The sequence below is a fragment of the Aotus nancymaae genome, unplaced genomic scaffold (assembly GCF_030222135.1).
Source record: "Aotus nancymaae isolate 86718 unplaced genomic scaffold, 86718_ANA_hifiasm-v0.15.2.pri h1tg000059l, whole genome shotgun sequence".
NCBI lineage: Eukaryota > Metazoa > Chordata > Mammalia > Primates > Aotidae > Aotus > Aotus nancymaae.
The window spans coordinates 26,360,179-26,375,951 of NW_026988473.1; the positions used below are offsets into that span (position 1 = coordinate 26,360,179).

At 38.8% G+C, this 15,773-nt stretch overlaps 2 protein-coding genes across 2 annotated transcripts in view; one reads left to right on the forward strand and one right to left on the reverse strand.

The window, feature by feature from the left end:
- The window catches only part of PDHX (pyruvate dehydrogenase complex component X), a 76,223-nt gene extending 61,905 nt beyond the window's left edge, over nucleotides 1-14,318 (reverse strand). The window contains exon 1 of the mRNA XM_012452337.3: nucleotides 14,117-14,318. Within this exon, the coding sequence (XP_012307760.2) occupies nucleotides 14,117-14,279 (163 nt within the window). The 5' untranslated portion in view covers nucleotides 14,280-14,318. The remainder of the gene's footprint in view (nucleotides 1-14,116) is intronic.
- Nucleotides 14,319-14,542: 224 nt separating this feature from the next.
- The window catches only part of APIP (APAF1 interacting protein), a 31,741-nt gene continuing 30,510 nt past the window's right edge, over nucleotides 14,543-15,773 (forward strand). The window contains exon 1 of the mRNA XM_012452338.2: nucleotides 14,543-14,693. Coding sequence (XP_012307761.1) covers nucleotides 14,637-14,693 — 57 coding nt within the window. The 5' untranslated portion in view covers nucleotides 14,543-14,636. The remainder of the gene's footprint in view (nucleotides 14,694-15,773) is intronic.

A 15,773-nucleotide genomic window follows, 5' to 3' on the forward strand; every position in this document is an offset into this window, starting at 1 on the left:
ACAAAATAGACTGCTAGCTAGAATAATAAAAAAAGAAAAGAGAGAAAAATCAAATAGATGCAATAAAAAAATGATAAAGGGGATATCACTGCCGATTCCACAGAAATACAAACTACCATCAGAGACTACTACAAACCACTCTATGCACATAAACCAATAAATCTGGAAGAAATGGATAAATTCCCTGGACACTTTCCCCCTCCCAAGACTAACCCAGGAAGAAGTTGAAACCTTGAATAGACCAGTAGCCAGGGCGGAAGTTGAGGCAGCAATTAATAGCCTACCAACCAAAAAATGTCCAGGTCCAGACAGGTTTACAGCCAAATTCTACCAGACATACAAAGAGGAGCTGGTACCATTCCTTCTGAAACTCTTCCAAACAATACAAAAAGAGGGAATCCTCCCGAGCTCATTTTATGAGACCAACATCATCCTGATACCAAAATCTGGCAGAGATTCAACGAACAAATAAAACTTCAGGCCAATATCCATGATGAACATCGATGCAAAAATCTTCAATAAAATGCTGGCAAACTGAATGCAACAGCACAGCAACAAGGTTATCCATTACAATCAAGTAGGCTTCATCCCGGAGATGCAAGGCTGGTTCAACATACGCAAGTCTATAAACATAATTCACCACATAAATAGAACCAAAGACAAAAACCACATGGTAATAGATGCAGAGAAGGCCTTCAACAAAATTCAACAGCCCTTTATGCTAAAAACCATCAATAAACTAGGTATCGATGGAACATATCTCAAAATAATAAAAACTATTTACGACAAACCCACAGCCAACATCATACTGAACGGGCAAAAACTGGAAGCATTCCCTTTGAAAACTGGAACTAGACAAAGATGCCCTCTCTCACCACTCCTATTCAATATAGGATTGGAAATTCTAGCCAGAGCAATCAGGCAAGAAAAAGAAATAAAAAGTATTCAATTAGGAAAAGAGAAGTCAAATTGTCTCTATCTGCAGACGACATGATTGTATATTTAGAAGATCCCATTGTCTTGGTCCAAAATCTCCTTAAGCTGATAAGCCACTTCAGCAAAGTCTCAGGATACAAAATCAATGTGCAGAAATCACAAGCATTCCTAGACACCAATAACAGAGAGGCAAATCATGAGCGAACTACCATTCACAATTGCTACAAAGAGAATAAAATACCCAGGAATACAACTAACAAAGAATGTAAAGGACTTCTTCAAGGAGAATTACAAACCACTGATCAAGGAAATAAGAGAGGACACAAACAGATGGAAAAACAGTCCATGTTCAAGGTTAGGAAGAATCAATATCATGAAAATGGCCATACTGCCCAAAGTAATATATAGATTCAATGCTATCCCCATCAAGCTACCATTGACCTTCACAGAACCGGAAAAAAATGCTTTATATGGACCCAAAAGAGAGCCCGCATAGCCAAGACAATCCTAAGTAAAAAGAACAAAGCTGGAGGCATCATGCTACCTGATTTCAAACTATACTACAAGGCTACAGTAATCAAAACAGCATGGTACTGGTACCAAAACAGAGATACAGACGAATGGAACAGAATAGATGCCTCAGAAGCAATGCTACACATCTACAACCATCTCATCTTTAACAAACCTGATGAAAACAAACAATGGGGAAAGGATTCCCTGTTTAATAAATAGTGTTGGGAAAACTGGCTAGCCACGTGCAGAAAACAGAAACTGGACCCCTTCCTGACACCTTACACTAAAATTAACTCCAGATGGATTAAAGACTTAAATATGAGACCTAACACAATAAAAAGCCTGGAAGAAAACCTAGGCAATACCATTCAGGACATAGGCATAGGCAAGGACTTCATGATTAAAACACCAAAAGCAACAGCAACAAAAGCCAAAATAGACAAATGGGATCTCATTAAACTTAACACTTTCTGCACAGCAAAAGAAACAATCATTAGAGTGAACTGGCAACCAACAGAATGGGAAAAAATTTTTGCAATCTACCCATCTGATCAAGGGCTAGTATCCAGAATCTACAGAGAACTAAAGCAGATTTACAAGAAAAAAAAACAAACAAATCCATTAAAAAGTGGGCAAAGGATATGAACGGACACTTTTCAAAGGACATATATGCGGCCAACAAACATATGAAAAAATGCTCATCATCACTGGTCATTAGAGAAATGCAGATCAAAACCACATTGAGATACCATCTCACATCAGTCAGAATGGCAATCATTAAAAAATCTAGAGACAACAGATGCTGGAGAGGATGTGAAGAAATAGGAAAATTTTACACTGTTGGTGGGAGTGTAAATTAGTTCAACCATTGTGGAAGACAGTGTGGCGATTCCTCAAGGATCTAGAAACAGAAATTTTATTTGACCCAGCAATCCCATTACGGAGTATATACCCAAAGGATTATAAATCATTCTATTATAAAGACACATGCACACCTATGGTCATTAAGGCACTGTTTACAATAGCAAAGACCTGGAACCAACCCAAATGCCCATCAATGATAGACTGGACAAAGAAAATGTGGCAAATATACCCCATGAAATACTATGCAGCCATAAAAAACAAAGAGTTCCTGTCCTTTGTAGGGACATGTATGAATCTGGAAACCAACATTCTCAGCAAACTGACGCAAGAACAGAAAACCAAACACTGCATGTTCTCACTCATAGGCAGGTGTTGAACAATGAGAACACATGGGCACAGGGAGGAGAACATCACACACTGGGGTCTGTTGGGGGATGGGGGTCTAGAGGAGGGACAATAGGGGGCAGGGAGTTTGGGGAGGGATAACACTGGAAGAAATGCCTGATGTAGGTGACAGGGGATGGAGACAGCAAACCACCATGGCATGTGTGTACCTATGCAACAATCCTGCAAGATTTGCACATGTACCCCAGAACTTAAAGTACAATTTTAAAAAAAGTGTATAAAGCTTAACACACTAAATGCATTTGGAAATAATAGAATGAGCTCTCTAATCAATATATGGTTTATCTATTGCCTTTTTCATTTTTTACATGGCTTGGTGAAGAAATCAAAAACAGTTGCTTACCCAATGTACTGTTGGCTGGGCGTGGTGGCTCAAACCTGTAATCCCAGCACTTTAGGAGGCCCAGGCGGGCAGGTCATGAGGTCAGGAGTTTGAGACCAGACTGGTCAATGTGGTGAAACTCCGTCTCCACTAAAAATGCAAAAAATTAGCCAGGTGTGGTGGTGGGTGCCTGTAATCCCAGCTACTCAGAAGGCTGAGTCAGGAGGATTGCTTGAACCCAGGAGATGAAGGTTGCAGTGAGCCGAGATCACACCACTACACACCAGCCTGGGTGACAGTGCAAGACTCAGTCTCAAAAAAAGAAAGAAAGAAAGAAAGAAAAAGAATGTACCGTCAGCCTGAGCCTCAACATTTATTTTGTAAAGCTCAGAATAACAAATGCACTTTTTCTGAAAAAAATAAAATAAATAAAAGGTAGGGTGGGCAAAAAAAACTTCCTACCTTTTAAATAGCACCATAGCTCTTTTTGAAAACAAAAGCTTAAAAAAAAAAAAAAGTCTCAATGTGTTCCTTCTATCAAAAAGTTCAAGCCAGGCAATATGAACAGAATATTTCATAAATATATGCAAATTACATTTATATATCAAAGTGTTCAATTTCAAAGAAGCAGCTAAACGGACCTCAATGATTCTATAGCCAGATTCCAGTTTGTATGCTTTGGTTCCAGTTGTTATGACACAATTCATATTTATTTTATAATTCTATCTCCTATTATAATCTCTCACCTAAGAGACCTTCACATTTCCATTATTCTTGACATTAAGGACTATATTATGAAACCTCTGCATTTATTATTATTTTCTAAGTTACCACATCAAAAAACTCAAAAATTTTCATATTTTAAAGATAAAAAGGATATAATCATTCCTTATACAGTCACCCTTCATGAAATGAATTGAAATTGCTTATCTCAATTATGATAATACAAAAATTCTGTTCATCACTATCTTTACTCTGAAATGAAGGTGACAAAAACCAAAGAAAGCTATTTTGGACATCTCCATTATTCAATACTATCTCTGGATTGATTATACTCACTTATTATGGAGAGTTAAATGTGCAATATATTTTCTGATTATTCTAACCAATCTATCCTCAGACTTTCATGCTAGAAAAATCATTTCATAACATAAGCATTAATGTATAATAAAAGTACATATTTCATTCTAGTATATCATACCCTCTTTTGATTAGAACACCATGTGATATCTTTTCCAGATGTATCTTCCTGATGGGAAAGTAATTACGCAATCATAATATCAGCTTCAAAAGTGACAGGGCTGCACATAATTAATATCTGCCCTTTATGGCTGTAGTAGGCTCTACTGAGATAGTGTAGACTTTTCTAGACGCCTTTGAATGGAATTTTAACCTTTACCTAATATTAATTTGCATTTGAAATTATATACAGACTCTCTCCTCATTCCAGTAAGCAGTACATTCTACCATTCTCTTGTCAAATTAAGAAGGCCTTAAAATATGCACCAATTACATTTCTTACCAATATTAGTTTTGCACAACTATGGGTAAGCCGTTTGCTGCAATCATTATACAGGTTTTAGTACTCACAAGGTACTCAAAATTTAGTCAGAATTTAACACTTTTGTAGTACTTTAGTATTCTGCTCCTTCTCATAAAGCTAGCAAATTATACCTAATCAGCTTGTGAAGTCTACCCTTCCACAGCAGTTACAAAATACTTTTATAATTTTAAGATGACTATTGTAATGTATGTGGTCCAGTAGTTTATATTTAAACGTGATTTTAAGTCTCATGACTTATTAGAACTATTTTACCTTTTTAAACATCAACAGAATGACACAATGAAGTAAAAATATTTGCTTAGTATATTACTGTTTTCCCTGCCATAACTGCCACATGAGCAATTTATCAATCACTGAATTTTACAGTAGTTCTTCTAAGCAATTCCTCTATTTCTTCAAATCTGCTCTTCCAATTTTTCTATAGCATAATATCTGACTTCAATTTCAAATATGGTACACTAATCTAATTCTAATTTCTTGTTCCCTAAAGTATTTCTTTTATCCTAACAACAAAACACTCATACTTCAGCAAACTCAATCATATCAAAGCTTTAAATTGATGATTTATACATGAACACTAAAAGGTCTCCAGATTAAAAAAATAATAATACAAGCAAACTCTTAAAATACAAATGCAAAACAAACTGCTTTACGGTTAATATGAAGCAGATTTAAGCTCCCTCTGACTAAAGTAATTAAGGAAATTCAGCAGTTTACATATGGTACAGCTTACACATTATGCTCTAGTTCATTTATAGGCCTATAATCCAAGCATGCAAAAATCATGAAATGAAGATAGACCAAATGAAAAAGTACCCAGTACTTTCTTAGTGTGGCTCCCTGTCTCTAACATTAATTTGCTTCTTCTTTAATTGGGAAAGAGATTGTTCATTTAATCGCTTCTCATTCCAATGTCAGAACACACTAAATAAAATGGAGCATTCAAAATTGCTGTTCAAATAAAACAATTCTGCCATCTGCAGGCTGGATGAAATAAAGCAGAATAAAGTAAAGGTAATTTAAAAATCAGCACTAGGAACAGAGTAATATTAACACTTGGAATAAAGGCAGTTACAGCATTTTTTTTAAATGATCGTTTGTCACATAAGCCTTCTTAGTTCAAATAGTTATTGTGGTAATGGCGTAAAAATAGACTGAAAATGTCAATGGACCACAGAAAATGAATGCACAACAGTTCATGTGAAAACAGCATTTATAGCTCTTGGCATGCTAATAAACATAAAAAAGATAACCCACAAGCAATATATAGGTTGAGTATGCCTTATCAGAAATGCTTGGGACTAGAAAGAGTTCTGAATTTCAGATTTTTTTCAGATTTTGGAGTATTTGATTTATTCTTACTGGTTGAGCATCCCTCATCTCAAAGTCCAAAATCCCAAATGCTCCAATGAACATTTCCTTTGAGCATCACCTTTGAGCATCAGGTCAGTGCTCAAAAAGCTTTGGATATCAGATTTTCAGATTAGAGATGCTCAAACTTGCATACGGCATCATCCAATTTCTACCTGCCCAGCTTGTACACACACAAAGACTGAAATGAAATATTCCAGAATGACAACAGTAGTCATCTCTAGCTAGTGATGATTACTACTTATCTTACTATAAGGTCTTTTTATTATTGCTTTTATTTCTGATAACCTACAGTTTCATACATTTCTACAATAAATTTATCCAATCTTACTTTCTTTTCCAAACTTACCTAAGTTTAAAAATGTGCTTTTCGTTTTTGTTATTTTTAAACAGAAACCCACAAGGACAGAGAAAAGAAGAAATAATGGCACATAATTTTGGAAGCAGAAAAGTAAGTAGATAAATAATAATTAATTATAGAGACCCCAGAAAGCCGTATCCTAAGCCAAGGAGGATTTGGGTGGCTGCTGTATGAAAAGTAGCTACTAGATACCTGGATGTCCCCTCTTAATCCAGTGGTAACAACCCACCCTCATTCAACAGAAGACTGAAGCTGGTTTTCTCTGGAGAGGGCAAAAAGAAGAGTCTGAGGTTCAATCTACCCAGCTGGAGATATATAAAACTGCAAAAATAAGTTAACTGAGAAAGTATCTGATGTGGCTGACATTACAGAAAACTGTGTGGAGAAGCTATTACATAGTGCTAGATAAATTAGAAATAATCACAGAGAAACCTAATTAAAAATTAAAGAGGCAGCAATAACTACAGCAAAAACAAAGCTAATAATCAAAATATGGGACAATCCTCAATTATGCATATCTGTTTAGTGTAAACACTGAATATTTGATCAAGAACTACAAAACAATTTCATTGGGGAGGGAAAACACAGAGGATGGCATTGACTGGCAGTCATCCACCAATAATGGCTAAAATAGAATCAGGGAAATGGGCAAATGCCAGAAGAAAGTTAAGAGACAACACCGGTTGCTTCTAAGGAAGACTGGGGAAGTTGGGTGAGATGGGGCAGAGATCTACTGTACTGTTACAAACCTTTCAGTACTATTTTAACTATATGCATGTACTACTGTGCTAAATGAAATACTTATTATTTAGTAAAATATTTAATTAAAAAAAAAACTCAAGGAGAAGCAGAATACCATAGTGATTTAGAGAGCAAACACTGGAATCAAACTGTCTAGGCTCAAATTTGAGATCCACCACCTACAAGTTATTTATTCAATCTATGTCTCCTTCCTCTTCTCTAAAATGGTGACATAAATAGATTTTTGTAAAGAAAAAAGGTAGTCCGGGCACAGTGGCTTATGCCTGTAATCCCAGCACTTTAGGAGGCCAAGGCGGGCAGATCACATGAGGTTGGAAGTTCGAGACCAGCCTGGCCAACATGGTGAAACCCCATCTTCACTAAAAATGCAAAAATTAGCCGGGCATGGTGGCACATGCCCACAGTCCAAGCTACTTGGGAGGCTTGAATCCAGGAGGTGGATGTTGCAGTGAGCCGAGATTGCACCATTGCACTCCAGCCTGGGTGACAGAGAAAGGCCCTGTCTCAAAATAAATAAAAAAATAAAATAAGGTAACACACGGGGCTTGGCAAAGAGTAAGTCTCAAAAATGTTAGCTATTTATTTTTCATGGGCAGCTATTTATTTTTGATGGAGGCATCTGGATAGCTGGCTAGATGTATCACAATATCCTATAACATTGTAGGATGTCACAATATTGTAGAATATCTCAGTTCCTTCCTGGAGTAATGCGAGATGCATTCACAGGCTCCTTTCACCTTCCCAGCCTAAACTTGAAGGTTCCCTTTTTACCCTCCTCTTTACCTAATTCAGCAGTGTTCTCATGACCAATGTATACTAATTCTTGTTCTCTGTTCTAACTATATTTCATATTTAAAAACCAAGCTCTCATTAAAATCACTGGCAAATGTTTTACCTTCAGTGCTGTCATACTATTCACTCCCAAAACTAAAAGCCAAATTAGGCATTTTGCAAATGCCTACTGAGTACCTGTTATCCTAGCCCAGAATCTTGACCTCAAAAGGATTGCAATTTAGATAAGATAAATACACAAGTACTACACAGTAGATAAAAGTGCCATTAGACCATCAAAAAATTATGAGAGCCGAGATTCTACCTGATAAAGACAGGAAAACAAAAACAAAATCTGTACTAGTACTGCTTAACATCCATTAGAATGGATATTATCCAAAAAACAGAAAGCTAGGAAATTACCAAAATGTTTTTGGAAATAGGCTCTAGACTATGTGCTACTTATGGATAAATTACAGGGAGATCAAAGTCCTCTGGACTCAGAATTATATACAAAATTTTACATGTATGCACTTTCCTGAAGAAGTGGTATAGCTTTTATCAGTTGTCTAACAGATTTGTTTCCCTCCAAAAACCAGGGCCAATAGATTCCCAAGCAATATTTCCTGAATTATACATTTGTTGATCCTAATTTTTCCCTAGAAATGTTTCATATACTAGAATAAAGTCCTTGATTTATAGAGTAACGGAAAGGTTATCAAGCAGATCACTAGCTATAGTAAATGTACTGCCTACCAAAAAAATGAACGAATCACCATATACCCCATCTTGTTTATAGAATCTACTGATTCTATATTTTTATACTTGTACTTAGTATCCAATGGCACATTAGAAAAGAGATTAGCTGGAATTTTTAGATAGCCTATGGTGTAGAACGCATTTCCTTTGAATGAAATAAACCAAACATTTTAGAAGAGATTTCAGCTTATAATACTGGCCTTCTTGGTATTAAACTATATTAAAATTCTACATGAATCTCACTTTACTTTGCCATCTTGGGACAAGAGCAAAAAGAAACCACCATTCCATTTATAGCCAAGCAAAAGCGCGCACGCGCGCGCGCGCACACACACACACACACACTCTCTCTCTCTCTCTCTCTCTCACACATGATACTTTGGGGACTTACATATTTTGTTGTAAAAGGCAAATTAAGCTCAAGACAACAATGAAAAGGTATATTTAAGAGTACATCATCTTAGAAATTAACAGATAAGAGGAGGTCAATATATACTCTAACTCTTAAATAGTCCTGCTACCCTTATATCTAGTCAAGTATTTTAGTGTCCTTAATTGTTATAAAATGATAGGCTGTCACAGAAATGCTAGCATACAATGCAGTTATTACTACAATGTCTGATTTCATTTTTTTAAAAAAAAGCAGAAGTGTTCCTATAGAATGTACACATGATGAACAAAACATCAGCATGCTGACACTGTTCTGCTGAAATCTATAATCAAACTATCACTTGATATTGAGGCAGACCATGGTTATGAAAACAGGCATTGGTGTCAGATCTGGGTTGAAACTGGAACTATTTACCAGAGTATAGCATAAGTTGTGAATATTAAATGAGCTGATTCATGTAAAGTGCTTGCAAGGGTGTACAGTACATAGTAAGCTCTCAATAAATGCTACTTATTATTCCCAAACCTACTTCCCAAACTTCTTTCTTGCTGGTAGGAGCTCAATTTTGTTCAGCTATCTATTTTTCTTGTGCATATGTACTCAGAGTTAGTGATTCCACACCCAGTCCCTTGATTAGCCAAAGTCTATCCATTTTTCACACCAGTGAAGTCAAGCCAGTGACTAACTTAAGAAAGGGCATATGACCCAATTCTGGTCAATACAATATAAGGAAATTGTGCTGTGGTAACAGTAGAAGATGTTTCTTTGTTTTGCTAAAAAGACATCCAAGAAGAAAGATCTTCTTTTCTTCCTTTGGACATCATCATGTGCATAGTTCCAAAGTGGTCATTTACTTATCCACTAACCTTGGGCAAAATGCTAAAACCTCTCTATTTCTTCTTCTATGAAACCTGACAAACCCTTGCAGGGTTTTTACGATGGTTAGAAGTAATGCAAATATAGTGAGCTCAGTATGTGATGGCTACTTCTCTAATACCCTGCTTTCATATAGAGAATAAAATGTTTTAAAACAAAGTAAACATATACAAAGTATTTCCTGATCATCTAAATCTTCTTAGTCCCTCCTGTTGCTACCTATAGTAAGATCTCATTTACCCCTGCCCTATTTTCTTTGGATGGGTAAACATCCTGATCTGAGTAGCCTAGATCTGCTTTGCTTACATGATGATACATTTTACTTGGTCATTACTTAGCGTAGAAACTATTAACATAAAGGACTACTGCACTACTGGCCTATTTTAGTCAATGGTCATAGCAACAAACATGACAATCATTGATCTTCAACTTATACTACTTTCTTAAAATATTCAAGTCATAGCCTTCGAAAGAAATCAGCCTTGCATCCCCTATGATCTATATTGGGTCCCACAACTGATCTATATTGGGTCAGTTTCTTTATTCAAGGAATTTGGAAGGAGATTATGGAAATGATGGTGGGCACTTAAACTAAACTGACAGAGCATCAGGAGTAAAGGCCTGAATGACCATTGAGGCAAGGCAAGCTGACAATGAGAAAGAAAAGCCAGGAGTAAACAGACTGGTAAGTATGCAGAGAAAAACAAATAAGAGAAAGAAGACAAACAAACAATAGGAGTCCTAGAAGAAATAGAAGGAATTATGGTTTCCCCACAGACAAACAATAGGAGCCCTAGAAGAAATAGAAGGAATTATGGTTTCCCCACAGACAAACAATAGGAGCCCTAGAAGAAATAGAAGGAATTATGGTTTCCCCACAGACAAACAATAGGAGCCCTAGAAGAAATAGATGGAATAATTATGGTTTCCCCTTGATAAGTGAAGTTATATCCTTTTAATAAATCCTACTTTTACTATAGCTATTCTATGTGTTTGTTTCCACGGTTAAAGGAGAATTTGAAGAAGAGTATCAATCTTATCAGTTATCAGTGTATAAGCACTTAATAAGAACGAGGCCTAAAAGAGGATCCATGTTTTGGCAGAAATACCATACCACTAACTCTATCAAAGAAGTTCCCTCTCTCCTTGTTGCACTGCTGTCAAAAAACTCAGATGCCTACAAAAAACAGGCAGGTGAGAGAAGAGGACTAGCATATTAAGGTTTTTTCTTTAGATTCTGACATCCTTTATTTTCATATTAAATGGATAAGCAGTTTCCTCCTTTACATACATACACGATATCTGCTTTCTCCCACTTTCTCTTGGTCATTTGTCTTCTGCTTTCCATAGAGATAAGGGTACAAGAAAAAAAAAAAGACAACTAGAGGTGATGCAAATACCAAGGGACATTCAGCCTTGCTGAGATGTAATATAGGGTGGGGGGATAGTGACAAAGTAGGAAGTAACTTCCTACCTAAAAAGAACAATCATTACCCAGTGTTAGGCAACTGTCACCACATAGGGTTTAATTTTAAATTTTAAAGTTAAAACAAAAATCTAGCTTTTTCTGTAAAGTCTCCTGATTTTAAAATTTTGCCATAAATTTTTCTACTAAAACAATGTGGGTCAGTTCACTGGCTGCCAACTTGCAATCCTACTGTAGAGTCTAGTGTTCTTTTATAACTTCCTAGGTTTCTAGCTTCCTTAGATATGTTTATTTAATATCTATAATATGCAAGGCCTATAATTATATATTAGGCAAATTGCCACCAAGATTGAACCTCATTTATTTTTCTATTCACAGGTTATTTTAAATTCAACATGTTATTCTTCAGAGACAACTCAAAACCAATATTATTAATTAACATCTTATTAATTATATTCCAAATCATGCTACCTACTCTGAAAGGGCAGCAATATAAACTCTTTGAATTTAACTGTTTAAGATGCTGTGTCAATTATATAAATATCACCCTGACCTCTGGGTCTTTGTTTGTGCTGTTCCTTCAGCCTAAAGGGCTGTCGCCTCTTCCTCTACGAAGCTGCCTTATATATTATTTCCTCATCATCTCAAACTTACCCCTTCTGAGCTTACTGTATACACTATTGAAATCATGCCTTTATTGTTTATGTCCCCAAGGAGACTATAAATACCGTTTGTATTGTACGTCCAGGAGCTAAGAATGATTAAATGTGCCATGTGGCAAACACTGAGAATCTGTTTCATTCAGCTGGCCACTACTTCCCAAGCAGGCTACCATGTGCTTGGCACCTGACAGATGCTAATTTATTCACTCATTCTTCAACAATATAAGTGGTGAAAAAGACAGTCTCTGCATTCTCAATAAATCTGTTGAGAGAATCATACAAATTAAAGAGTTGTTAAACAAACTAATATATGTATAAAAATGTATACATGCACTTCAGTTCATTAACATAGTTGTGTGCCTTTAGGAGACTCAATTTCTCTGAGTGTTAGTGTTTTTGTCCAACTAAATGCAGATGATGCCAACTTTACTTGGTTATGTGAGAAGTGAATGGGAAATTCTAGGAAGTGCTAAGAAAATGGCATATGTCACAGCCCATAAAAATACTGCCAACACCTCTTAAGGAAACCAAAACTCCAAAGGTAGTTCCAACTGTCAAATTTTTAAATCCTGTATATTTGTGTGAAAGAGGAAACAGTTCAATAAATGTACTTAATTTACAGAGTCTACAGTAACCCAAATACTCAGTTTTATGAAACTACAGTTTCCACCAAGCTCAGAGAAAAAAACACTGTCATAAACTCACACTTTGTAAAACAAATAGTTCAAGGATTGCCACGTGTTTTTGGCATGGCAAAACAAAAATCTGCATGTAGATGAAAGTCAGAAGGGGATAAATTTTCGCTTGGTATTTGAAAAAAGTCCAAAATTTCCAAATACTTAGTATTTCCAAATACTTTCTACAGCTTCACATGCAGAATGCCATGCCTCAAAGAGGTTCACATCCTAATACCCACAACCTATGACTATGCTGTTACATGGCAAGAGGGAATTAAGGTTAAAGATTATATCAATGTTTCTAATCAAATGTCAAAATAAAACATCAAAAATCATCCTACATTATTTGTAAAATGCAGATTTCTGAGCCCCACACCAGACCAGACCGAATCTCTAGGAGCTGTAAAAAAGTTTAATTTCAACAAACTTGGAGAAGGGAAGAGAGGGAATTCTATATACACTGTTAAAGCACCACTGCTCCAAGGAGTATGTTATGAAACATTACACCAAAAAAACTGAAATAAATTGTTCCCACTACTGAATCTTTAGGAACCCCAATGCACTCATCTTACTGTATGACTTTGTGGGAATTTTCTTTTTCTGAGCCTCAGTAGCTCAGAATATGAAGGCAATGTCTACTAGAACTACTTAAAATTCATTCTGTAGAGTGCCAGGAACGATGATTGGCAGGTAATACGTCATACTAAAAAACGTCAGTCCTATTCTCCATCCTCACCTCCCTCCAACCCTCTCCCCAAATAAGGAAAAATAATACCCGGCCTGCATTTCTACGTACCGTTAAATACTGCAAGAATCGTGTTAACTGTATCAGTATCATCACCAAATGACAATTTCCTATAATAAACGTTTTGGTATGATTTAGCTCCTAAATGTTCACTCTTTCAAGCGAATATTTGCTTAAAACGTTCTCCTGGATCTCTGTGATGCCGTAGGAACTTGCACATTTAAGTCTTTTACGAGTCATGGCGTGGGGGTAAAACTCGACTGGCCTTGATGAAAATACTTTCCAACAGAGAGAGGCTTAGAGAATAAGTAAGAACTTCCAACAGTGGCTTTTCAATTACGGCAATCTTGGGCAGCTTTTTCTCATCCCAGACGTTTGACAACTTAACTAAAGAAACCTGAGTCTTGATTGCAAAGGGGGCTGAGGGAGTAGCGTTTAGGAACCCTCTCCGCGCCTCACAACCCAAATTCCAAGGCAAGGTCATAAAGCCATACAAACTAAGGGGCCCGGGAGAGAGTCGAGTACCCCTAGCCGCCAAGAAAGCTCTTCACGGCATGCATTAGGCCAAGTCAGCGGACCCCACTCCGAGAAAGAGAGAAGGAAATAGGGAGCCCGTGCACCTCCACACCCAGACGCAGGCCCTCAAGACTGCCCCGACCCAGACCCATCACTCAACTACACAGAGAAGCTGAGCGAGCCCCGGCCACTCACCTCGAAGCCACTGTGTGCTGTGAAACCATCTCCAACTAGATCCGCGGGTTACAGACCACCCAACAGCCCCCTTCACCAGCCCTGGTACGCTTCGGCGGCCAGGGAGGCCCACGAAGTAACGCAGCAGCCGCGGGTCACAACCTAGCTTCCAGGAGGCCGCCATCTTCAAGGCTTTCTGAAGGGCTGTCCGCAGCACAGCCTGATGTCCAGCACCATGGCCCCGCCTCCCGCATCGTTGGCCACGCCCCGAGACGCTAGCGGTGCCTTTGGGTCTAACTTGCGGCCCTCCTAGCCCCGCCTCCAACCACATTGGCCACGCCTCCCGAGCAGTCAGCTGCGCCGCTGGATATCCCAGCCGGCGGGGCCTTACCAGACCCCGGCTCCAGCCCCGTTCGCCCCGCCCCCAGGCTGCCCTCAGCGCCGCCTGATTGCATTTGCGGCCTAGCTGACTGATCCAGGCTAAGCGCTGCGCTCAAAGCTGTGCGGAGACTGGAGGCCGCGCGGGTCCCTGGTCTGGGCCATGTCTGGCTGTGACGCTCGGGAGGGAGACTGTTGTTCTCGGAGATGCGACGCTCAGGTAGGGGCGGGGCCGCCGGTGCCCGGTATTCCGACGAAGGGAGCCCAGTCGGGACGCGGCGGCCGGAGCTGGGCGCGGGGTCGCGAGCCTGGCGTCTGGCTGCGGGGCGGGGCTTCGGGCCCGGCCGTTAGCTACCCGAGTGCACCGCGGCCTTCGGGTTCGGAAGCCAGGCTGAGGCCCCCCGGAGATCCGTGGTCCCGAGCGGGGCGCTCCGACGTCAGGAGCTGGGTGCCAAACATTGGAAAGGAGCAAATAACGGAAGAGAGGAGAGCGTTGAGGTGACCTCTGCGGGTGTTTATCAGGAAGGCAGCTAGAAAAGGAATCGTGAAGGACCGAAGTGGAGGTGGGGCGAAGACTGCGCTCCCCGAGCTGCTTTTCTGCACCCTGGCGACCAGTTCGGCGTTTGGGGAGACGTTTGACAAACCAGAGCTGTGCCTCAGCAGCCAGCGTTTTGCTTTGAGCGGTTGCTCCTTGCCTACCTCCGTTTAGATGGATTGTGGGATGATTATGGGAACGATTCTTCCTTAAGCCGAAGTCGAAGGGAAAGCCACCCTCACGCTGAATGTATTTTTCGGCCATTTACACAAACCAACAGTTTTATGGAGCGCCTTCTACGCGTTCAGATAGCGGTACATAAGACAAACGGCCCGGGTCTGGAGAACTAGACGAATAAGCAGTTTCAGCACAATATGATAAACCTCACTTAAGAAGCAGGGAAACCCCCTCAAATTAGCTTCCTTATTCCCCCCGTCTTATTCCTCCTATGTATATCTTTCTTAGGGTTGAAAGTCCTAATTAAAAAGTAATCGTTTGCGGGAGATTTTATTGCTAAACGTTTGTCAACCACTGACTTGTGTGAATAAATGACTTCCCCAAATTAGCAAAGACGACTCTAAAAATAGAATGCTGGATAGGCAAGATTGGATGGGAGAGAGATGATCTTGGAGATAGGACTGATAATTGGAGATCGTTCCTACGCAGGTGTGTATGGAGAAGGGATCATACCCTCAATCAGTAAATCTTAGTGTAATGTCATCAAAATGAGCATCAAAGAGCCTTAATCAAAGAACCCGAGAATAA